Source organism: Phytophthora infestans, genomic scaffold (assembly GCF_000142945.1).
Source record: "Phytophthora infestans T30-4 supercont1.28 genomic scaffold, whole genome shotgun sequence".
Lineage (NCBI taxonomy): Eukaryota > Oomycota > Peronosporomycetes > Peronosporales > Peronosporaceae > Phytophthora > Phytophthora infestans.
In genome coordinates, this window is record NW_003303731.1 from 1,085,717 (window position 1) to 1,110,325 (window position 24,609).

Below are 24,609 nucleotides of genomic sequence, written 5' to 3' on the forward strand. Positions count from 1 at the left end.
ACGAAAGGTCAAGCTAGAGCTCAGCGGAAATTGAATTGGTGTTCGAGTTTAATGCAAACCTGTCTCCTGAAGCATGAGCTCCTTGGAAGAGGCGATGTAGGCTTTCGAGAACTCCTTCGAGTGCGGCACTTGAGCCCGAATAGATATGCGGTTGCCGTTCCGCGCCTCGCACTCAGCCGTGGCCAGTTCATGGAGTAATTTGGCCATACCCAGCGTCTGTTCGGCGGTCTCGATGAGTTCTGGCTCCCGCGGTTTGATCGTGGCCATCTCGACGCCCTTGCCGCCGTTCATTGTGGCATCGTTGCGCTCTTGGAGCGGACTCGTAGGGCATATAAATGGTGGCGAGCCATTTGAAGATGAATCTTTGGTAGAGCTGTCGCTAGGATCTACGCGGACATTGTGGAGCAGTCGATCAAAGCGATAGGGCTCTGCACACATATATTCCTCCAGTGCGTTCACCGGAGTAACGATGGCTGACCTTCCCGAGAGCTGTGTAAGCAAAGAGGAAGTATCGGTGATACTGTAAGCGATATGTAGTGCAGAAACTGCCTCGTACCTGTGGAATAAGCTGCATGTCCATCGCTAACGCGTCAGCCAGCTCATTGATGTAGTCTGGAATGAGACGTCGATGATAGGCTTTGTCCATAAACTTTAACGCTGGGTTTCGAGCGATAAAGAAGGCTAAAATGCCATGCAGGAACGTTCTTATATCTCTCATTTCCAGGAATTCTTTGTCTTGAAGCCCCACGGCGTCCAGCACGGAGGTAAGCAGATCAATCGATACTAAAGGTGCAGCTACATCTTCTTCCTCGCCATCATTGACAGGGCGGGGCTTGAGAATCCAGATGAGCGACACCCGTGGAGTTGTCGGTGGGCTATTTCTTTTTTGCGACGCGTGGTCAGCCGTCGTCGGCGGTGCGCTGCTTTTGCTTTGCACACCTCTGCAGCCGTACGGAACGTTTTGTGCAATAGTCGGTCGTGGCGGTGATCGATGAAAGCGAATTCCAGTCTGGTCTGGCTTGCATAGGGTCTCTTGACGTTCCTGCAACTGCAACTGTTGTTGTTGTCTGTTGACACTACAGCGTGAAGAAGTGCACTCTAACATCTCGGTGTCCAGTTTTTCCATTTCACCCTGAGGCACGAGGTTTCGCCTGTGAGCACTGAGCTGGTTCCTTCCTGTGGCTAGCTGTTTCTTCATACGCGCACATGTGCTCTCTATCAATGCGTTAGAGACCCTCAGTTGGCTGGAAAGATCTTGAATATCCGCTTTGATTCGTCCACGTTCCTCTACGCTTGGTGCGCCAACAATCTTTACCTGTTTGTCGACTAGCATCGCAAAACCAACGATTGCATCGTTGAGCCGCTTGATCGAGCGCTCGATCAGGCCGATTTCGTCTCGCGATATTTCGGTGAGGTGCAATGCTTCGAGAAGAACTGTGTTAACTCGGCGATCCTGGACGGGTGAAAACTTTTTGAGCAATGGAGATCGAGGAGAAGACGACGAGGATGTGATGCTTGGGGCACGAGGATACTGTTGAAGATCTTGTGAGCCGATCGACTGGTCGTCTTCGAACCTTACGGATCGAGCTCGCTCACCTGCCTGCAGCGCTGACAGTTGGCCCAGTTGTAACTGCTCCTCGTCTGCGCTCATCGATCGTTGGTCTTCGCTTTCAGTACCGGTACTTCGCACTGTCACTGTGTCGTCTTGTTCTGAGCCGAGTAACTCTGCAGTAGTTAGAGCATCGTAGTTCACGCGGTTGTCGCGCTCCTGGAGGCGCCCGGTGCGCATTTCACGCTGATCGACTTGGTACAGTTGTAGAGGTAGGTCCTGCAATCCCCTCACAGATTGACTGCTCGCCCTGTGCTAAGCGAAGAGCAGCATGCCAACCTCAAGGTCTAGTCTGTAAAAATAGCAGTGTGATCAGCAGTGTAGCCATTTGATGCCATTGGAACCAGAATTGTCACTACTGAAAAACCCAGCTGTTCATGATCTAATGTCGTTATTATCCAGGTTGTCACTACTGCTCGGTGGAGACGGGCTTCCCCTGTCGTCGCTACGTGGCAAGCCTACGATATTTTACGTGAACTGTGATCGAACTGCTTCGCGTCCAGCTCAGAGAAGCAGGAAGCTGCCTCATAGCAACCAAAATTGCTTTGTCGTATGCATCCGACCACCCCTGCCAAATCTCCGCAGCGAACCCGCGCATTGCATTGCCATCTTCAAGCTCTTACAAAATGCAAGTTAGATGTGCATAAATCAGCCTATCTCCCACTAAATCCGATTGCATTTCGACGACACGCACGCCTCCCCCACTCGGTCTCAAAGCTGGTCGAAGGGAGGTTCCGCACTCTGTTGACCATCACTCTGATTCCGCAATATGGAGGGGGTCCGCGTGTTCATCCCGGACGAGAAGCTCGTGTGGGTGCCTGCCACTGTTCTGTCGGTGGATTCGAGCGGGAAGGTCTTCCGTGTACGTGTGCAGCCTTTGACCGACGCCTCAGATGCGATCGCCGGATATGACCAAGACGCGCCCGCGGAGGAGCGCTCCATCGATCTGAACGAGGATGGGATGCCCGACTCGCTGCCGCTACAGAATGGTCCGTCTGAGGGCGACGATGATGACACCAAGACCAAACGCAGCGTCGGAGCAGAGGACATGTGCGAACTTGGGCACTTGCACGAGCCCGCCATCGTCTACAACGTACGTGAGCGCTTCTACGCCAAGGAGCCGTATACATACACAGGCAAGATTGTGGTGGCTGTGAACCCGTACCAGTGGATCAAGGAGCACTACTCAGAAGAACTTCGAGACCTCTACACACAGCGCCCATGGGACGAGATGCCACCACACGTATACGCGACGAGTGCCGAAGCCTTCCACCACATGAAGCAGCACCGCATCCCGCAAAGTATCCTCGTGAGTGGTGAATCCGGTGCTGGCAAGACGGAGACAGTCAAGATCATGATGGAGCATCTCGCGAGTATCTCCATGGGCATTGCTAAGAGTCTGCACTCCGCCGAGAGCGGAGAGACCATCGTGGTAGAGAAGGTGCTCAAGAGCAATCCTTTGCTTGAGGCTTTTGGTAACGCCAAGACCATCCGCAACGACAATTCCAGTCGATTCGGTAAGTTCACGCAGTTGCAGTTCAACAGCGACTACTGTCTCGTCGGGGCCGAGTGTCGCCACTATCTGCTCGAGAAATCACGTGTCGTGGCACAGGCTGCAGGCGAGCGTAACTACCACATTTTCTACCAGCTCGTGAGCGCCAAGGAAGACGTTTTTGGCTTCAAGGACGACACGGCGGCCAAGGAATTCCGCTATTTGCAGGATGAAAAGCTCATTCTGGACGGCAAGACCGACCTAGAACGTTACCAGGTCACTCGCGATGCCCTGACTACCATTGGATTGAGTGACAAGGAGCAGAATGAGCTTTTCAGCGCTCTCTGTGGCATCCTGCGTCTTGGGCAGCTCGACTTCGTGCCCTTAGAGTCCAACAAGGACGACGCTAGCCAGGCTGTAGCTTCTCTCAACGCATCGTCGCCTTCTGGATCGGTCACAGCGGAGCAGATTGAGCAGCAGAGGAATGAAATCGAACAATGCGCGAAGCTGCTTGGTGTGGAAGTGGCTGCGCTGAGCAAACAGCTTTGCAGTCGTACGGTCAAGGCGCGTCAGGAAGTGTACTGTGTCCCGCTGTCCGCTCACCACGCCGGCAACAACCGCGATGCTCTGGCCAAGGAAATCTACGCACGAGTGTTTGGTTACCTGGTGCGTCGAGTGAACCACAGCATCTCCAACACGGGTGACAGAAGTGCATCGACACCGTCCTACCTGCACATCGACTTATTGGATATCTTCGGTTTTGAGTCCTTCAAGCACAACAGCTTCGAGCAGTTTTGCATCAACTTTGCGAACGAGAAGCTGCAGCAGAAGTTTACGCTGGACGTGTTTAAGACTGTACAGAAGGAGTACCAACAAGAAGGCGTGGCGTGGGAGTTCGTCAAGTACCGTGACAACCAAGACATGCTGGACCTGCTGGAGAACTCGATGGGGGTGATGGCATTGCTCAACGAGGAATGCGTGCGTCCCATGGGTAGCGACTTGTCGTTCGTGTCCAAGCTGGTGTCGCTACGTGAGTCCCACCCGCGTCTAGAGCGAGCCCGCCTGAGCCAAATGCACTTCCTGCTGCACCACTATGCAGGACCTGTGACATATGATGCGGAAGGCTTTGTCGAGAAGAACAAAGACTCTCTCCAGACCGATCTACTCGAGCTTCTGGGCACGAGCTCCAATGGGTTGATGTCGATGGTATTTGGCGATGACAACAACACAGCATTCATGACGGACGCGGATTTGGCTGTTCGTGCCGCAACCATGATGGAGGCGGGCCGACGCAGTACGGTAAGCCGGAAAACGTCTACGTTCATGCAAGAAACCGTGAGCTACAAGTTCAAAGCGCAATTGTCACTACTGATGAGCGACATCTCCAGTACCGAGGTGCACTATGTCCGCTGCATTAAACCTAACTCGGAAAAGAGCCCCAACATCTACGAAATCGGTGCGGTAGTAAACCAGCTTCGGTGCGCCGGTGTCGTGGAAGCTATTCGTATCACACGCGCCGCGTTCCCGAACAAGATGGCTCACGAGAAATTCCTGCGCCGATTTGTGATGATGAGAAGCAAGAAGGAATCAACTCTGGCCAAAGACTCTACGACTGTTGCTGAGGCTTGTGAACAGCTCGCTGAGGACCTGCTGAGTGGTGACGCCTTCGACCGGACGCAAGAAGGCAGCGAGCACTCCAGAACGCCCACTTTCGTGGTCGGCAAAAGCCTGGTCTACTTCGGTAAGGATGTGCTGGAATTCCTGGAGCACAGACGCACAACGTTCGTGCACGACCGAGCAATTATGATTCAACAGGCTGCACGGCGATGGATGGCACGTCGAAGGATCAAGAAGGTTCGCACCGTGATCTCTAAACTTCAAGCACTTCATCGCTGCCGGATGCAGCGCCAATCGTATCTGGAGAAGCGTAGGAAGTGCATTATCGTGCAGAGCGTGTGGCGTGGCGTCCGCTCGCGCCAAGGTGTGTACCTGATGATGAAAGAGAAAAGCGCGATCAAGGTCCAAACCGCTTATCGCAAGTATCTTTCGGAAAAGAAGTATGTCAAGTTCCGTGGTGCTGTCATCAAGATTCAGTCGACCTTGAAGATGAAGAAGCAAGTGGGCAAGTATCAGCGGCTTTTGTCAGAACGGAAGGAGCAGGATGCTATGGAGACTGAAGTGGAGCTGCTGAAACATCGTCTGGAAGATGAAAAACGTGCTCGCATGGAGATTGAAGCTGAGAACTCGTCGCTGCAGCAGGAACTGAACCAGGTTCGCAATTCGTCGGTGCCGAGTGCGAGCAGTAGCATTTACGACAGCGAAGCTCCTCCTCAGTCCCGGAACAGTATGCGATCGAGTAGGATAGAGCGTGAGTCTATGGACGATGGCAAGCTGCTGGACGACTCGGAGCGTATGATCGATTACCTGCGGAAGGAGGTTACCAAGGGCCGTGAGCTCATCCAGATGTTGACCCAGGAGAACGAGAATCTGAAGGCTGAGAACAAGAAAATCAAGGATGCGTACACGGCTGCTGGAGCATCGTTCGCTGCGCTCAACCAGCACAACAAGCAGCAGTCGAAGGCCAACCTGCGCCTTATGAGTACGCACGCAGCTTTGATAAAATCTCAGGAGGAGAAGATGAAGAAGTATAAGAAGCAGGTGGCTGAGTTGAAGGAAGATCTGAGGATGCAGCGCTCCGTGTACTCTGCGGAGCTCAAGGCCCGTGTACAGCAACAGGATTTACTGCTCGACATCATCAACCTGGCGGAATCCGATGGTGTCTCGGAGGGTCTACTGGAGCGCATGCGAGCAATGGTACAGGACTCGAAGCCCTCCTCGTATGACAACGGACGGCGTAGCAGCGAGTTTATAACTCGTCGATCCTCGTAAGATTCGCGTCTGTGAAGGTGCTGTATGGTTGCGTGATGTAGCTAACCCCCTACTTTGTGCTGCTGTTGAACAGAGCTAGCAAGGTGACAAGGGAGAGCGAGCACCGTGACCACCGATCGGATACGGCGACTTCAATGGGGCCTGTGCCTGTTTCGGTGTCTGTCAGCGCAAACCCGTCTCGCAATGAACGCCGTGCGACTCTAGATACGATAATGAACAACCCGGTGCAACAGGGAGTGTCGCCTCACGCAGAAGGCATGAGTCCTCCTGAACGCGGGAGTCTCAACCGAAGCAGTCTCAACGGAGAGGATGGCCACCGGAAGTCGCGCATCGGAGGCATGTTCAAGAAAATGTTCAAGAAGGAGGAAAAGGAATGAAACTGTAGAAGGAGAAGTATGAGGTAAAATGTTCATACGTGAGCTGCATGAGTCACTATTTGATGTGCAAAATCCTTCGGTACAGTACCGTTTGACCGAAACGAGCCCACGTCCGCGTTGCCGATATGCCTGGCCCTCTGATTCTTGGCGGCTTCTCCCCCGCCACCGTGACACCCGAAGCGCGTGCCGCCTTGGATCGTGCCCTCCAAGGCTCAGATCTGGCTGTGACCAACATTTTATCTGTGCGCTCGCAGGTCGTGGCCGGCACCAACTACGAGTTCGAGGTGGAAGGATCGAGCGCCTCCCACAACGATGCCACCCGCTTCGTGGTGAAGGTGTTCGACCAGCCCTGGACCAACACCACGCAACTCACGTCTCTCGCCACAGCCACAGCGCCGCAGTGAAAGGATCAACGGATGCAGCAGAATGAAGCTCCAGACTCGAGCTCTAGTAGTAGCTGACGTGCTTTGGCTTTAGTGTACGCTTACCCCACATTCTCAACGGTCGCAGCTAGCGGCTCCTTGTGAAGAACACGACACCTTTTCCGACGAGCGTGCTGTTGCCATTTTTCCTTATTGTTTACCTTTTCTTGTGAACGAGCGACAGCTGAGTCATGGGCGGCGCAGCATCGACCCAAGCATCTTTCGAGCAGATGCTGGCATGCACCATGATCCTCGGTGACGCCATGGTGCAGGGTCTGGATCCACGCTTTGTGCGCTTCCCGGACTTGTATCGACTGTCCGATTTCCACATTGGACCGAAGAATCCTCGAGACCACCAAACACGCAACTTCAAGGGCGGCAACATGCTGCTGCTCGTGCATTCTCCCGACCCCGAGGGAAAGTATCAGCAGTTGACATTCGACGGGCAAGAGATCAAATCGACAGCGAACAAGTCGCTCGTTCCTGACGAGCCTCAAGAAGAAAACGAGTTGATCGTCTACGTGGGAAACGACAAGATCGAGCTGGACAAGGAGACGCTGCACCAGCCCAACAACGACGGCTGGACACCTCTGCACGCTGCTTGCCACATGCTCACGGCACAAGAGGCCGGGATCGCGATCCTCAAGGAGCTGGCTGTACGCAAAGCCGACCTGAACGGAGTGACGCGCCGGGGTCCTGGCTCCTTCTCGTGTGGCTGGACGGCGTTGCATATCGCCTGCGCCTACGGCTTGGAGGCGCTGGCCATCAAGCTCATTCGTGCTGGAGCCAACGTGAACACGGTCAACACGGTAGGGTGGACTCCACTCTACGATGCTTGCCACCGTGGATACGTGACCATCGCACAGGAACTTCTGCGTGCAGGAGCCAAGCACGATGTTATTTGTCCTGAGTTCGCGTTGTGCCCATTCCCGGGGCAGATGCCACTAGCTGAGGCTGCGCGTCAAGGACACGAATCTACCGTCAAGACGCTTCTGGAGTGGGGTGTTAGCAAGAACGCGACGAACAAGCTCGGGTGGACGGCGCTGCATGAGGCTGCGTATCATTCCCGAGTGCCAATTGTGAAGATGCTGGTGGTGTACGGCGCTGACGTGTTGCTCAAGACTGATCGTGGCTCTATCGCGAAAGATCTCACCATTCACAGCGAGATTCGCGTCATGCTTGAAGATATTGCGTCACATCTGCCAGCCCCGTCTTCTCCGTCCCCTCCGAAGCAGACTGAAGCAGCAGCCACGTCCACACTTGACGATGTACCAGCGTCGACCAACAAGATAACACCATTGTCGCGTAAAGAAGAGTACGAACTTCTCGGAGACTTGCCGAGCTTGAACGCTATCACTATTCAAGACGCTGACGTTGTGGACGACGATGAAGAAGAAGAGGAGTGCGACGCCAAATCTTCTGCTGCCGACTCACCGTCTACGGAGAAACCCAAGAAGAAACCCAAAGATCCTTCCAGAAAGAAGAAGAAGAGGAAATCGGGCTCTCGAGATATTCCGCCTGAGTACAAATGTGCAGTCTCTCTGAAAATGCTGAAACATCCAATGCGATCACCGTACGGCCAAGTGTTTGAGCGCCAGGTCATAGAAGCTTGGTTCCGCGATTTTGGCAACCGCTGTCCATTAACAGGAGAACCGCTCACCCTTCAACAGTTAGAGAGCGACGAGAAGCTCCGTCAAAATATCCGCGATTGGAAACACGGATCCAATAAGTCTGAAACGTGTGAAGCGGATCCGAAGGAAGACGGCGAGAAGAAGGAGGTTTTATCTGCTCTTGCAAGCCCTCGAGGCGACGAGTATGATTTCTAGACACATTAAGCAGGTGCAACCTGCTCTCGATGCCTTTTGAGCCACACAGAACATGCTAAAACGGCTGAGTTGATGAACATTTTCTTTTCTATTTAGTTTGACCTTGTACTCTACAAGGCGATGTCTGTCTACGGTTTCTCCAGCATCGCCCTCATATCATAGTAAGTCCGCCGTGAGAGATCTTACGGCCGGGTGGCTGCAATGTACATCGCCCAGGAGCGGGACAGTCCGTCATCCATCGTGACAGTGCGGAGCTTTTCAAGCGCAAACTCCTTGTTGACAGTGGCGTAGTTCATGTAGAGAAGCGAGAGCCACGGATTTGTCTGCTCGTCGTTCTGGACGATGGGCTCACGAGCCAAGATCTGGTCCCATTCCTGTTCGACAAACTCGCGTGTGCGTACGAATTGAGTCACAGCTGTAGCTGGGAGCATCTGGATGCCGTGGATCGCGTACTTCTCGCCACTGAACCACGTAGCGTAGTTGACCTTGTTGTCGAAGAGAATGCCCATGACCTTGTTGTCACGGTAGCGGTCCGGGTGGGCACGATTGCCGTCTTCCAGCAGGAAGTACGTCTGAATGGCACGAGCGTTGAGCTTGACCATGAGCTTGCCGACCGTTTCGAGGTGTTTGTCTCCAGTGACTTTGCCCAGCAGCGTCATGCCGTAGTAGAAATTCACATCTTCAGACGTGCTCTCTTCGTCCTTGCCGTCTCCAAGTGCCGTGATGCCATGCGAGTACGAGTGGCCACGGTACCAGTCAAGACTGCGGAACTTGGGGAAGTACGGGTCCGCATCCGACGGGTTTGCGACGTCGCGGATCATGAATCCAGCCATGCGGTTCATCGCAGGGATCCCCGACCACGTGGGGTCCAGTTTGTTGACGATAGCAGCAGTGACGACCCAGTAGCCGTAGTGGTAGTGGTGGTCGTTGTACATGGTGTTGCCGAAGTCGACGTTCGGGTCGTTGAGCGTAAAGCCCTGCGAGCTCACGATACCTCGGTAGATGGTATCATAGTTGAGTGCGTTGGTCCACGTATTGTTAAGGAATGGCGTCAATAACCCTTCCAGCTTCGTAATGCAGTGGGTAAGCAACTCGGTGTCTTGACCCACAATGGACGAGTCTCCAGCCATTAGACACAGTGATGCGTACTTTTGCGCAGCCTTGCCGTTGAAGTAGTAGCTCTGTCCCAACGCGATGGACCACTGCGAGTTGATATCGGCGATCAGATTCTTCTTCATTTCGTAAGCTTCGACTACGCTCGAGTCAGGCTTGCGTGGCGGATAGAAGTCCACCGGGAATTCCACCGTTTCCACCATACGCCACTCGGGTGGCGAGCTCGTGGTCACAACTCCCTGCATCAGTCCACGTGTTGTAGAGTGAGCAGCCACTCCTTCCGCTTCGGTGGCGTATCTACGATCCAGAGTGTCAATGTGGTGCACCTGAGCGTAGTGCAACATTCCATTGGTGCAGTCACCGCTGGTCTGCCACTTGTAGGCGTAGGCATCTTCGTTGTGGGCTTCAACGCGACCCCCATTGAGGACGCAGCTCGCCGTTTGGTCAAAGATGGTCTGCTCCTGTGCAGAGGCATCCGGGATCAGAGCGACACGAGCGATACCTGTGAACGGCTTCTCCATGTCAAGCGTAGAGTGGCCGTCGAAGCGCAGCGTGACTTCGTTGGAGAAGTAGAGCGTCCACGTAGCTCCGTTGTTGAACTGCAGCACGTAGCGATCGTTGGTCAGAGGGAGGTGGACGGACTCCGTGGCGTCCAGGCCGTTGATCGATGAGATGTTGTAATAAGTCTGGAAACGTGGAGTGAGACCGAAGTAGCGAGCAGTGACGAATGCCATGCCACTAGCCAGAGTCGCCTCGAACTTCTTCGACGAGTCTTCACGAGACAAGAAGCGGAGCTGCACAGTGAGGTCGTCCCAGTCGAAAACCTCGAAGATTGGGTGAGACGAGTTGGAGAACTCCGTCGCGGAGAAGGAGAACTCAGGGATTTGGCCGTGGAGGTAGTACATCTCAGCGTCACCGTTGCCAGTCAAGCCGCCTCCGAACAAACGGGTTGTGTACGGGTAGTTCATCGTGAGACCGTAGGGCTCCATGAAGATGGAAGGCGTCACGCTGTATGGGTTGGTCCACACAGGGTGGACAACGTTTTCCTCGCCGACAGTAGCTCCAATCAAGTTGCCCCACCAGTCGTTAGTCGGAATGGGACGCGATCCCACGAGACCGGGAGCCAAGAACTTGGGTGGTAGTAGGTTCTTCTGGGCATCAGTGTGGTTGAAGAGACTTTGCGGTGGAGCTTCGGCATTGAAAATGGGCGTGAACAGGTCAAACTTGGCGTCGGGGGCTACTGTCGTGGCGCTTCGCAGAGTTGATACATTGGGCTTGAAGACACCAAAGACCGCAGCCATGAACAAGAGTGTCGAGACGACGGCTAACAAACTCCACCGACTAACACAGCTACTGCTGGTGGAATGTTGCGGGGAGAGCGGAGTGGAGTGAGTTTCGAGCAGTGGATGCACCTCGCCGCTGCGATGGCTTTTCGGACTGGAATGCAACATGTTCGCGGAAACTGCAGCGCTGTAGTGTCGATGGTTCGGATGATGTTGCGGTGGTGCAGTGCGTTGAGCGAGGCAAAAAGATCAATGAGCTCTGCAGCGGCCCGTTTTCGCGTTGGTGCACGTGCAATTCAATGAGTGAGTGTCCGGCAGCACCGAGCGCCATGCTCATTGCAGTCGTAGCAGCCACAACGTGCGTATCTACGCTGGTACGAAGCCATGAGCTGTTGCGAGCTGAAGCCCGATGAGACGTTAACGTGCCTTCGCCCTGGACTGGCAATACAGAGACACTCTAGGTGGCAGTGTTAAATGGAATTGACGTCGATGATTGGTCGAAAACATTTTACAAAACGATTTTTTCGCTGAAAAGACGCGACTTCGACCAAAGTGCAGCTTCAAAACTGAAGATTTGCTAACTGACGACACACTTCAACTTCAGCAGAAACGGTCTGCGGTCGAGTGTGCATGAAAGTTGCGCCGCACGCCACAGGTCGTAGCGAATATGAAACTTATGAAATTTGTGCGCGTGGCTTCGAGAGGATACCCTCGTCGACTGCATCATCGCGGCACAGATCGACGGTTTATTTTTTCAGTGGAAGCAACTGTCGGCCAGTTGTCGCGCGCTGAGGCCAGTGTTGGCTGAGAGTGTCAATCAGTATGCGGTGCATCCTCTTGAAGTGTCTCGGCGGAACCAGCGCGTACCAGCTCAACTCGTTAATTTTACACCCGCAGGATCGTCGACACTGAGAGTCACAAGTACAGTACAAATGATTTAAGTTGCAAAATGCTACATATTGTAATACTAGTAAATATTGTAGCCCAATCTGTTCTATTGTAGCGATCGCTCTGCATGTCGAGAGCTGGCTCAGAGCAGACACAACGTGGTGTCGTCAGGAGGCAAGTTGATCACGTTGAAGCTGGGGCACAACGCAGACGACCAAAACAACAATTGACACTAAGACTGCATAGATGGGCCTCAAAAGCTATGCCATACTGAAAGACTTTAATTGTGAAGACCGCTATGTACCATGTCTGTCGCAGAGCTTTGTCAGGGCACACTTGCTGTCCTCTCCGAACAATCAGCTCCTTAAACCGAGGTCAGTTGTGTGCCGCAAATATGTCCACCATCACATATTTTGCTCGATAACTGAGAGAGTTTATTATTAAGTATCCCATAGCGTACAAGAGCGAAATACAATACGGATGGTTTAAGATTGGCAGCCTCAAGCTACCGAGGATACCAAGATCTTACTTCAGCTAGCCTCTGCGGGATCGTCGATACGCTTCGCAAACAGCGGCGACAGCGCCTTCTCCGAAGTTGCAATCCGATGTTGCAAGTCCGTAAAACCGCTGAAGCAGTCGCTCAAAGTCGCTGTCACAACTTCTTCCACAGTGTCGGGAGCTCGAAGAATGCCTTGTGATCCCACCCTGTTGTTGGCCATACCAACAGGATCCTTGTCCTCACTCGTCTTGGACTCCTTCTTCGCTTGCTTCTTGCCACCGAGCAAAGAGGACACGACGCCTGAGATGCCTTTGCTCTTGACGTTGTTCTTGTCGTAGGTGCGAGCCGATCTCGCAATCTCATTTAACGCATCGGCCGTGGCATGCATCGCACTTCGAGAAGCAGTAATCTCCGATTCGGATGGTGACTCGCACTCTGCAATCTGGTTAGCCGCAGCTCGCAGCTCCGACGCTTTGTCCTTCGCCGCTCGGATGCCGCTCCTCAGGTAGGACTTGGAGGTGTTGACAAAGAAGAGCTTGTGGCGACTGTCAAACTCGCTGAGGTTGCCTTTGAGGACTTTGAGGCAGTTGGTTGCATCGTCCGCCGTCTGGACGAGCCTCTGCTCCAGCTTGGAAAACTCCTGCTCAGTGGTAATAGACTTGCCCATGATTGTGCGTCGTAATGATAACGTTTTGAAATGATCAGGTTCAGCCATCGCAATATTGGGGACTTTTCAGCTTTTTCCACAAAGATAATGGCTGCCTGTTCATGACGAGACAAAGCGAGGATTCCGTTGGGCGAAGGCTTCGCAGAGGTAAAGCTGGATAAAACTATCAATCCAACTGTTGAGGAACCATTAGGATGGCTGCAAGAAATAAACTGAGAAATTCAGAATCACCCAATGTCGGACGAGTGACGTCCAATCAGTCGTACTATCATTTCGATCATTTCAAAACTTAAACTCAAGCACACAAATCGATACCGACTAGCCAATCTCAACAACCAGCTCAGCACTGCAACAACCATGGTCATGGGCAAACACACCGATCAAAAAGTTGCCACGGAGGAGGAATTCTTCAAGTTAGAGCAAGTGCTGAACGAGACCGCTGACGAGACGGCGAACTGCCTGAAGCTGCTCAAGAAGCACCTGTCCGACTACGACAGTCGCAATGGCAATCAATCCAGGAATACGGCGGCGTCCTTCATGCGGACCGATATGCGCAATGCCAAGGATACGGCCTCGGACCTGAAACACGTGGCCCACGAGATCAACAGGAACCAGAAGCCGTCCAAGACGGAAATCGCTTCTGCTCGTAACATGATGGACTCGACGGCCAGAGCCATCGAAACCTTGAAGACTACGGCTCGCAACTACGATAGAGAGAACAAGCAGCGCATGGGAGTCAAGGGACGAGTTGATGCCGCCGTTGGTGGGCGCAATAACAAGGGAATGGGAGACAACCGCGGACTGCATGGTACAGGTGAGATGCACAACGCGAGAGAAGATGATCGCGGGTACTTTGGCAAAAACGAGAACGAGCGACGTGAGGACCGTGGTTTCGTCGGTATGAACGAGAGTGGTGCAGACCGTGGCTTTGTCGGAAAGATCGAGAACGAGCGAGGGGAGGACCGTGGTTACTTCGGGAAGAACGAGAATGTGCGAGGTGAGGACCGAGGTTTCTTCAAAAACACCAGTGAATCCGACGGAGGTGTCTTGAACAAGAACCGGGACGAAGGTAATGCACACGGAGGCATGTTGGGAGGTGTCAGGAATGACGGCCACGACAGCGGTGCTCTCGGCGGTAATAAAGACGATAACGGAGGCGTCATGGGGAGCTCCGAGACCGCGGAGACGCTCGTGCGTAAGATTCTTCGCGACCACTTCAGCCTCAGCGCGCTAGACCACCAGATCAAGGCTGCAGAAAAGTCTCTCTCGCCGTCCCTCATGGAGCGTGCGAAGGAGAAAATGCATGACGTGAAGGAAAAGATCAAGGGCGACAAGTCTGAACCCGTTCATGAAGGACACAGCTACCCCCACGAAGGCCAGCGGCAGCAGCAAACGGCAATGCCGTAAAACAGAGAAGGTGTGCTAGTGAAAATGACGATTAGTCTAGCACTTTAGTAGCCAGCCTCTTTGATATCCATGTTAATAAACATCCACTTCACTGTTCTGATCGTTTGCTGCCCACTTCTTGGTGACAAATGGATCAAATTAAAAACCTGCCACGGTTCTACTGAGGTTCCGTTACCATAACGCAAGTTGTGCGAGTCCAATGCACGCGCGCGACGCGCATGAAAAGCTGCTTCAAATGTCCACTTACGTCCAGTGATTGAAAACATATATATTTACAACGATTTTTCATAATCACTGATATTAATACATGTATTGCAGTCGACGCTCGCAACGTCTGGTCTTGCGGTGAGAATTTCAGTCGAAAGTCGACTTGCAATTTACACTGCAATACCTTCATGCTCTCCAATGTACTTTGCAATACTTTATCATCTTGCAATAATGAATAGGTCTTCAAAATTGCAACTCCCATTTGTGAGCAACTTCAAGTTGAAGTTTTTTAAAGAGGATTCCATGATACCTGGGTGGTACACAGGACTATGGCATAGACACAAGCCTCAATATAGGAGCAAGGATGTTAAGAGTGGTGCTCGGTCACTCATTCTTCATCTTACTCAGGCTCGAGTAGAACTCACCTTCATCAGCTATTTTCGGAGCTCAGCAGCATCTCTTCTCCACCATTGTCTTCCTCACTCAAGAACGATCATGACATTTGTTAAGAATAGGGCTCGACGAGACAGATTCCAGACATTATCAAGTCCTTCTACGATGTCAACGGCTCGGGAGGCGAGGCTGTGTACACTTGCATTAAGTGCAGATCTACAGCGATGGGAGACTGAATACACGAATCTCTACAGGCACCTTGAGAGCTGCCGAGTTTTACGAACAAACACGCTGAAGCGATAGAAACGAGGCAAAACAATCTTGGATTTCCAGTCGTCGACTACGTGAGCGAGCGTAAATTGGTTGGCTTCAAGCTGCTGGTATGGGTTGTCATGCGGGATATGGCCATATGTGAGGTGGACAACGAGCTCACCCGAGCGCTTGCTGGACTTAAGTCTACTGATCACGCTCTATAAAGAGCTACACCCACGCGCTGCTGCCGTTAGACGAGACCGCCATAACCGGTGTTTTACTTGTGAGATCTGCGATCATGTTCGACGGTTGGAAGGATGGATCTACGCCTTGATTGCAGTGTTTGTGGAAGGAGAATGCCAGGAAGTGCTACTGGAATTTTCCTCACCACTCGACGAACAGTCGTACACTGCTGAGGCCTACAGAGACTTGTTGGTGTTCGTGCTGAGTGTCTTCCACAAGTCTCTCGGCAACATCTCTGTCTTGATTGGTGATAATTGCTCTACGAATCGAGCGACATCAGATCTTGTTGGTGTCCCTCTGTTAGGTTGTGCAGCCCACAAGCTCAACTAGGCAGTGAAAGGTTACGTGAAGGAAACAAACGGTGCCACCGAAGCTATAGACAAGTTGTGCAGCACCTGCGCAAAGGCAACAAGCCTCAAGGCCGCATCTGCACTGCGAAAGCTAACGGAGCTCGTGGTTCTTCGCAACATTGACACGAGATGGTCATCTTCATACAACATGAATCACCGCTTCATCGAAATTGAGAACCAGCTTCGCAAAGTCTGCGAAATCGAACTTCCTAGAGACAGCGATCTCTAAGTGTTATAAAGCATTTACCCATCTCTTGCAAAGTTCAATTCAATAATGGTTGGACTGCAAGGTAAAGATGTCACCGTAGCTTCAGCTCGGGGAGCCGTTGATGAGCTATTAGAAGACTATCCAGAACTAAGCCACTACTTAGCCAAGATGCGTCTTTTGTTCACAAGCCCGTGTTCGAGGCAGCGGTCGCCAAAGTTCAAAGCAGCAAGATAGGGGACTTGTGAAGCTGTGAAAAAGAAGCCGTCAAACAATTCGAAATCCGAAGAGAGCCTGAACCGAGACACATTGAATGGAGAGATAGTACAAGTTACTATCATCAACTAGAAGAGCGCAAGCGGCGGAAGTTGCATCATGTTGTGGCGTCCCATTATCCTCGATTCATGCGTGGAACGTCAGCATCGGTGGAGCGCGTTCAGTTCGGCAAAATACATGATGACAGAGCGCAGAAACCGGATGACCTCCGTCATGTTCGAAGCCATCATGTTCTTAAAGAATAACCGCGCTTATTGGGACTCTAGACCTGTGGTCAAAAGCAATCAAGAGCGTTCACAATGTGCTTGTGGACTCAGCACAGTAAAAACGTGTATACAGTTGGATATTGTAGGTAGTCTTGCAATTTGGTATTGCAGTTTCATTTAGCCATGCAACTGAGTATTGTAATCTCGGTTCGCTGTTCAATTGAGTACTTTTATTTCGGTAGTGCCGCAGTTAGTCATTTTTTTGCAATACTTTTCCGGCGGAAAGATCAATATATTTTTTCCAATCATTGCTTACGTCACGACAACAGATAGTTCGTAATTCGAAATCCCTGCACTCACTTGGCCTTTCCAATCGAGTTTCCACCTGTATTAAAGCAAAAATGATGATTGACTGCCGAAATGAAATTGTAAGCGGCTACAGCAGCTACCCACGTGGATTACAATCGGTTTTTCCTTTTTTATGTCATCACTCATCCACCACGAGAGTTATCTTCGCACCATGTTATACGCTTCGCACCCCATATTTAAAGCAAAAACAAATATGTTTTCAAATTCGCTTCTTGACGATCCGCGCGGAGCAACTGTTATCGCAATCGGCACGTCGCCAGTGTCTGGACTTAAGGTGACCGGAATTCCTGCGCATCACGCAGCCTCAAAAAAATAAACGATCTAATAGATCGGGTACGCACCATACGCGTACGACTGGGAGTGCGCCGAAGGTGGCTCCGGACATGGGCGCAGAGCCTCGATACGTCGGATCATGCGGAAGGCCTCGTCCAGATCGGTCGAAGAGGCCCGTCGGTCCACCTGCAGATGCAGGCTCGCGACCTCACGCTCCAACAGGCCCAGGTGGCCCGTAAGACGAGCGAGCTCACCCTGATTCCCGGCCTGGGTGTCAGCATCCCCGCCAGTCCCAAGGCCAAGTGCAATCTCAAGCACGAGGACGCGTTGACGAAAACGGTCAGCCTCAGGGCCCTGTGTCGGACCCACAGGAGAAGCACTCGGACGAGAGAAGCGTTCGGAAGGCGCCGAGTACTCGTACTCGTACGAGGGCACCTCCGCCCCTGCTTGAATCGGAATGGAGCAGTCGTGGAGCGGATCCTTCAGGAGCAACGGTGTCGCGGTAAGCGACAGCTCCTCGTGAAGTGTAGGGGCTATGCCCACTCCGAGAACTCGTGGGAGCCGATTGAGCGGCTCCTGATTGACTGCCCGAAGGCTGTCGCAATCTGGGAACAGAAGCGGCGGCAGCTTCATAACTAGTCTGGGGCTTCTAGCCCGACGGACGTTGACGACACTCCGTACCCGTGCTCATCGTGAGCGTTAGAAGCTGCGCGCTTCAGAATGCCCCTTTGCAGCATGCGCTTGCTGACCATGTAGGCAAACCGAACACGAAGATCACGCTGGTCCAGGATGCGGTACAGCAGCTGATCTTCATGGAGCTCCCGTAACTCCGAGGATGAGTACTTGAGAGACTTAACCCAAGCCCAGAACATGTCCTCACAAGAACGCCAGGTGGGATAGTTCTCGGGCAGAACCCAGGGATAACCCCAAAGAGGGTAGAGACCACCCCGGTTATCGGGCTTCTTACGACACGTAGTAAAGTCCTTGAGCGGGATGCGGTGTGGCGCGAGAAGCACACACCGAGCAGCTTCCAGGTTGTCAACAAACAACGGCTTCTTCTGGACAAGGGTACGTTCGTAAGCGCCCCCAGAGGTGTGGTCGCCAACAAGGCCACGAGGAGCGACGAGAGGCTCCAGTAATAGGTCAGCCCCAGAGCTCTCCTGGGGAGGCCAATACCCTCTTGCTTCGAAGCCGGACGCTTCTTAGAGAGCTTGGCGCCTTCGGCTTTAGCGGCCTTAGCACGCGCAAGACCATTGGCAAGCGAGATACATTTGCGAGGTTTCTCCTCCTTCTCGTCGCCAGCTTTGGGAGTGCCCTTTGCCTTGACGGCCGGGCTCTCAGAGCGCACCGACGTCCTGGGACTGTGATCACCGTGATCACTAGCGAGCGACTGCATGCTGTCGTCTTTGTGCTCGCTGAGCACTGGGCTGTGCCCCCCGTAGAGCCCACAGGAGCATCGTGCGTGCTCCCTATTGAGGGGTACCGGTTTCAGGCGGTAAGTACCCGTAAACCGGTAGCCAAACCGGTCCAACACGATCCCGCGATGATTACGGTACGTTGATTACGCTATCGATGATTAGACGAGTAGGATGATTGAACGAGTGTTGGTGATTGGATACACCAATTGATTGGATGACCTAGGTAGTGAGGACAGTGTAAGCTCCGATAAATCAATCACTTCGGAATCTTCCTTCTTCCCCTCAAGTGTCTTCGCTCCGGTCTACTCCCCGAGTGGTGACTCTTCTCTTTGCTCCGTACAAGCCTAACGTTGCCTAAAACCCGTGGCCTCTATCCGGTTATGAGCCCAAATATCATGTCCTCTGCGCAAGACGCTCAACTAAGGTCTCCATCGACAAGTTCAACGATTACAACTACGCGACGTGGAGTCGCTACATGCGTGGTGTGTTCCTGACCAAGTCAGTATGGTATGGCGTGAACCGAGAGACGGCTCCAAGCTTCACGGACCCTCGTGTGAAGGACGAGTATGTCAAGTCGAGCAACATCGCGTTCGGATTGATGCTGCCCCACATGGATGCGGACTACCACCACGTGGTCGACAGCTGCGAGGAAGCGTGGACCGCGTGGGCGCGCTTGAAGACGTTGTACGGTGAATCGCAGAAGGCTGGTCGTATTTACCTGAAGCGACAGCTCTTCAGCATGGAGATGTCTGAAGGCGCGAATGTGTTGCATCACTGCAATGAAGTTCTTAACATCAGCGCCAAGCTTAGTAGCATCGGCGCCAAGATGGAGGACGAGGATGTTGGGATCTGCTTGTTGCGCAGTCTCCCCAAGAGCTACGAGAACGGCGTGCTACACCTGGAGATGAGTACTGCTGAGCTGAAGACGCAAGACGTTGTGAAGGTGCTCACGAACGAGCGTATCAAGCGACAAGGCGAGAAGACCTCTGCGGTGAAGACTAAAGACGCGGCGAAGGCGTTCAGCTCCGAGCGGGAGTCTCGCCAGTGTATTTACTGCGAGAAATTGGGGCACGTGATTGAGAAGTGCTGGACCAAGCAGAGGATGAGAATCGAGGAGGCCGACGCGGCGGCAACAGTCGTGGACGCGGGGCCAGCAATGTCCAGTTGCGAAACGACGACTACGACCACGGCTATGATCGGTTAACGTTTGCGGTTTCGTTGGAATGTGAAGTTTCGACGGGCAAGAGTATGTCCGGGTTGTGGGCAGTCGACAGCGGTGCGACACATCATATCTGCAATGACAAGATTAAGCTTGTCATGCTGAATGAACGAGAGGAAGGCGAGCTGAAGGTCGCAGATGGCACTAACGTTGCTATCAAGAGTGTGGGGGCCATTATCGAGCGCGTGATTCTGTTCAACGGCGATGAGCGCGAGATCGAGATCAACAACGCGCTCTACGTGCCGAAGATGAAGAAGAACTTGCTATCGGTGCCGCAGATCAACAAAAGCGGCAAATTTCAAGTGGTGCTCAACGGTGAAACCATGCACGTTGCGCGCAAGGATTCGAAGGAAGTGGTGGCCTCAGCAGATCTCGCGGACGGCCTTTACTGGCTGCGCACACCACTATGCTCGGTAACGCAGTCGAACAGCAGACCACGGTTCCGTACGCGCACCAGCCGAACGGCACTGCAGAACGTGCTATCAGGACTATCGTCACGATTGGTCGCAGCATGTTGCACCATGTCAAATTGGAGAAGTGTTTCTGGGGCGAAGCGGCGATGACCGCTATCTACGCTAAGATCCGCCTACCGTCACCCAAGATCGAAAACAAGACTCCATATGAGATCGTGTACAAGTCCAAGCCAAGTGTGAAGCACATGACGCCGAGGGAAAAGAGACTCAAGTGGGATCCCAAGGCTCGCGAAGGGTTGTTCATGGGTTATGAAGAAGTGTCGAAGGCGTATTGAGTTTATGACATCGAGGCGGGGAAGGTGGTGATCAGTCGCGATGTCAATTCGGACGAATCAAACTTTGGGTTTTCGACGGCTAGGCCAAGCGATGACGACGCGGATTTCGATCTTGACCTCGACTCTCTCAGCATCAATGCTACTACAGACTGCGGGCCCAACGGAATTCAAGCAGGCGGGGAAACGCAAGTCCCGCACAAATAACGTTCACGGCCTAACTACGAGATCGCGCGCTGCACAGCAGGCTGCCGGTTTGGAAGAAGCTAGTGCTCCAGAAACCTCGTTTGAGCGTCAAACAAAGCGCCGATCAGGTGTGCGAAGTGGCTGTGATGTGGCCGACGAAGAAGATAAAGACGTCAAGGATCAAGTCGACGATGACACAACTCCGCCTGTATTTTGGCGAGCATGTGCCAACGCAGTGGAAAGCTAATGGTTTAGCTGAGCCGGCAACGTTCCAAGAAGCGGTGAACGGGCCTGATAAAGTGCATTGGCGCAAGGCCATCCGTGTCGAACTTAGGCCGATGCGACTTTGCGGTGTGTTTCGAGCTGTCAAGTTACCGAACGGTCAACGGATCTTCGGTACGAATTGGGTGTTCAAGATCAAACGCGAAGCGGATGGTTCAATCGAGAAGTACAAGGCGCGCCTTGTGGCGAAAGGCTTCAAGTAGAATTATGGCATTAAATACACGGAAACGTTTTCACCCGTGGTGAAGTATGTGACGCTGCGCATGATCATTGCTTTGGTCGTGTACCTCGGCTGGCTCCTGGACCAGCTGGACGTGGTGACAGCATTCCTGTATGGCATAATGAAAGAGGTGATGTTCTGCATGGTGCCAGAAGGTGTCGAACTTGATGATGACTTCGACTGTCTGGAGCTGGTGAAGTCGATCTACGGTCTCAAGCAAGCATGGCGAGTGTGGAACGAGACCTTCGACGACTACGTGTGCTTCATCGGCTTTCAAGTTTTAGCATACGACCCGTGTCTCTACATCAAGATTGTGGATGGTCACTGTGTGCTTCTGATGGTCTACGTAGACGACGTCTTGGTGACCGGTAGCTCGGCCGAGCTAATTGCAACCACCAAGGGCGATCTCAAAAAGCGCTTCGAGATGACCGACAGTGGCAAGTGTGCGTTCGTACTGGGAATCGAATTGGTGTACAACGCTGACGGGAGCGTGACGATGTGCCAGCGCCGATATGTCGACGACATCCTTAAGCGTTTTGGTATGGATGAGTGCAAGGCGGTGGTGAGTCCAGCTGATTTGAGCTCTCGACTAGTCCCAAGCAGTGCATTGACCAAGGTGAACGCTCCAATCCGCGAGGCTGTAGGCGCACTCATGAACTTGATGACCGCGACACGACCGGACATTGTCTATGCCGTGGGATACGTTTCTCGCTTCATGGAGAACCCACAAGATGAGCACTGAACTACTGTGAAGCGCATCTTTTGCTATCTAGAAGGAACGAAGTCGCATGGAATCTGCTTCAAGCCTGGTGACAAAGTGGATTTCCGCGGGTACTCCGACGCAGACTGGGCTGGCGACCACTCCGAGCGCAAGTCAACTTCGGGTTACACGTTTCTTTTGATGAGCGCACCCGTGAGTTGGGGGAGCAAAAATCAGTCAAGTGTGTCGTTGTCAACAAGAGAGGCAGAATACATCGCGCTAAGTTTAGCTTTTCAAGAAGCCAAGTGGGTTCACCGCCTACTTTGCGAGATTTTGACGGCAGCAGAGGAATCTGGACCAGAGCTCAAGATCCTCGAAGACAACCAGTCATGCATCAATATGACCAAGAACCCAGTGAACCATGGTCGGGCCAAGCACATCGACATCAAGTACCATCACATTCGTGATGAGTTCAAGCGCGGTGAGGTCAAGCTGGAGTACTGCGAGACCTTTGTGATGCTGGCGGACATCATGACGAAGACGCTTCCGGGGCCACGTCACAAGGACCTTACGACGGCACTCGGAGTCAACGCGTGTTCGCATTGAGGGGGCGTATTGAGGGGTACCGGTTTCAGGCGGTAAGCACCCGTAAACCGATAACCAAACCGGTCCAACACGATCCCGCGATGATTACGGTACGTTGATTACTCTATCGATGATTAGACGAGTAGGATGATTGAGTGTTGGTGATTGGATACACCAATTGATTGGATGACCTAGGTAGTGAGGACAGTGTAAGCTCCGATAAATCAATCACTTCGGAATCTTCCTTCTTCCCCTCAAGTGTCTTCGCTCCGGTCTACTCCCCGAGTGGTGATTCTTCTCTTCGCTCTGTACAAGCCTAACGTTGCGTAAAACCCGTGACGTCTATCACTCCCGGGCTCGGTTTCATCCTCACTGCATGCGTCGAACTCACGTTCAGCGAACCGAGGGTTCGGACGGTTGTCTGGAGAAGCCGAGGGTGACGGACTGCGGCGCTTGCTCGTACGCTTGCCCACAGCCGCGTCACTAGCTGAGCCGATCACCTCGTAGGCCACCTTAGTAGTCTCCTGGAGTGTCGAGTTTTTGTCGTGAGTCTTAGTGCTCTTGGCTTGCGCCTTCCGGCAGCAGCCCTGGAGCGTGTCTTTGCACTGCTCTTCGCAGTGCTACAGGGCATGGTCACGGTCGATGTGGAGACCAAGAAAAAAAAGAGCACTCAAACTGCTGCTCAAAGCTCTAACTGTGAAGTGAGCTCCACCGCGCTCGCGCGGCCAAGTCGATGTATTTGGACTTTGAGAATGAAAGTTTGTGATGTACACCTCTTCATTCTGATTGGTCGGTAAACCGAACCTAAGTGGGGAGGATGTAACTGGGTACGTAGCCCTAAGTGTACCCCTAGTTACATGAAGTAAGACACGTCATAGTTCGGGATATTTGGTACAAGGTACCAAGGTCGTCCGAGGCCAACCATTGGCTGATGACATTGCTTTTTATAGGTGACTTATAGTTTAACTCAAGCTTAGCCTACCTATAAAAATACTCAGTTTCCACAACAAATGAGGGGCAACTTCAACTTCATTAGTAGAACGCTTAATCGCTAGAACATCAGCTCGACTAGAGCAAGGGACGAGGAGAGGCGGGTCTTCGCTGGATGTCTTGCTGTAGGAGCTAATTCTCGAGTGAATAATGACAGGCGAGGATGACTGGCGAGTGGAGCTCCGGTAGATTGAGCAAATTGAAGTGGAAAACACAATTTCTCCCGCACGCCTTACAGGCATTGCGGTCGAAACATACCTTTTCACAACAAATGAGGGGCAACTTCAACTTCATTAGTAGAACGCTTAATCGCTAGACCATCAGCTCGACTACACCTTTGCCAATCCAAACTGGTGGTAGTGTAAACCAAAACGGAGTGAAGTAACCGAAGTAACATCTAAATTTGAGAAATAATTTTACAAAATTAGTTTTTAGAGCAATGTAGATTTAGTGTAGTGCAAACTGGCAAGAACGCGAGTGACACATCCAGCAATACGAACTACGGGCGCGCTGCGGACTGGGGTACACACAAAGATGTAAGGGGGCGTGAACCTGCGTATGGGCGCCAGAACACGAGAGTGTGGGTGCACACAGTGACCTCTCAGCTTGTACAGCCTGCAAAATCATCGATTGAGGGACCAAGACGGCCAGCAACCCGATTAGACAGAGTACATCAAGGATGAGAGCTTTGGGCTGCGCTTGCAGATGTTAACCAGCCGTGGGGAATGGAAGGAGAGGGGTTGCAGCTTTGAGTTTGCGTCTCAAAAACGGCGCATCAGCGATGACGTGCCATCAAGCGCTCGTGTTGGGGCTGCTTGCCTGGACGGTCAGCGTTAAGAAGAGTTCGTACACTTATAACGGCGTCCGGTGCGAAGCGCTCGTGGCTATAGCCAATGCACTAATGTAATGTACGTTGTGCATGTGCAGTACTGTAGAAGACAAGATACTCTTATCGAGGCGACCATCGAATAAGATATACATATACTTCATCATTTTGCTTTACACTAAATCCGTATTG

General features: G+C 52.5%; 7 protein-coding genes across 7 annotated transcripts; 4 read left to right on the forward strand and 3 right to left on the reverse strand.

Moving 5' to 3' along the window:
* Positions 1 to 48: 48 nt before the first annotated feature.
* PITG_13318 (uncharacterized protein) lies at positions 49 to 1,789 on the reverse strand (the record flags this gene model as incomplete). The annotated part of the gene is made up of 3 exons (XM_002899920.1): positions 49 to 489; positions 557 to 1,018; positions 1,076 to 1,789. 3 exons carry the CDS (start codon positions 1,787 to 1,789, stop codon positions 49 to 51), a joined length of 1,617 nt encoding a protein of 538 aa, XP_002899966.1.
* Positions 1,790 to 2,378: 589 nt separating this feature from the next.
* Positions 2,379 to 6,367, forward strand: PITG_13319 (myosin-like protein; the record flags this gene model as incomplete). Its single annotated transcript, XM_002899921.1, has 2 exons — positions 2,379 to 5,986; positions 6,082 to 6,367. The coding sequence occupies 2 exons, from the start codon at positions 2,379 to 2,381 to the stop codon at positions 6,365 to 6,367; spliced, it is 3,894 nt and encodes a 1,297-aa protein (XP_002899967.1).
* Positions 6,368 to 6,492: 125 nt separating this feature from the next.
* On the forward strand, positions 6,493 to 6,771 carry PITG_13320 (uncharacterized protein; the record flags this gene model as incomplete). The annotated part of the gene is made up of 1 exon (XM_002899922.1): positions 6,493 to 6,771. The coding sequence occupies one exon, from the start codon at positions 6,493 to 6,495 to the stop codon at positions 6,769 to 6,771; it is 279 nt and encodes a 92-aa protein (XP_002899968.1).
* Positions 6,772 to 7,052: 281 nt separating this feature from the next.
* PITG_13321 (uncharacterized protein) lies at positions 7,053 to 8,463 on the forward strand (the record flags this gene model as incomplete). Its single annotated transcript, XM_002899923.1, has 3 exons — positions 7,053 to 7,885; positions 7,952 to 8,362; positions 8,460 to 8,463. The coding sequence occupies 3 exons, from the start codon at positions 7,053 to 7,055 to the stop codon at positions 8,461 to 8,463; spliced, it is 1,248 nt and encodes a 415-aa protein (XP_002899969.1).
* Positions 8,464 to 8,797: 334 nt separating this feature from the next.
* PITG_13322 (endo-1,3(4)-beta-glucanase, putative) lies at positions 8,798 to 11,179 on the reverse strand (the record flags this gene model as incomplete). Its single annotated transcript, XM_002899924.1, has 1 exon — positions 8,798 to 11,179. One exon carries the CDS (start codon positions 11,177 to 11,179, stop codon positions 8,798 to 8,800), a length of 2,382 nt encoding a protein of 793 aa, XP_002899970.1.
* A 1,250-nt stretch (positions 11,180 to 12,429) lies between these two features.
* On the reverse strand, positions 12,430 to 13,080 carry PITG_13323 (spore induced hypothetical protein; the record flags this gene model as incomplete). The annotated part of the gene is made up of 1 exon (XM_002899925.1): positions 12,430 to 13,080. One exon carries the CDS (start codon positions 13,063 to 13,065, stop codon positions 12,430 to 12,432), a length of 636 nt encoding a protein of 211 aa, XP_002899971.1.
* Positions 13,081 to 13,359: 279 nt separating this feature from the next.
* On the forward strand, positions 13,360 to 14,472 carry PITG_13324 (uncharacterized protein; the record flags this gene model as incomplete). Its single annotated transcript, XM_002899926.1, has 1 exon — positions 13,360 to 14,472. The coding sequence occupies one exon, from the start codon at positions 13,423 to 13,425 to the stop codon at positions 14,470 to 14,472; it is 1,050 nt and encodes a 349-aa protein (XP_002899972.1).
* Positions 14,473 to 24,609: the final 10,137 nt, after the last annotated feature.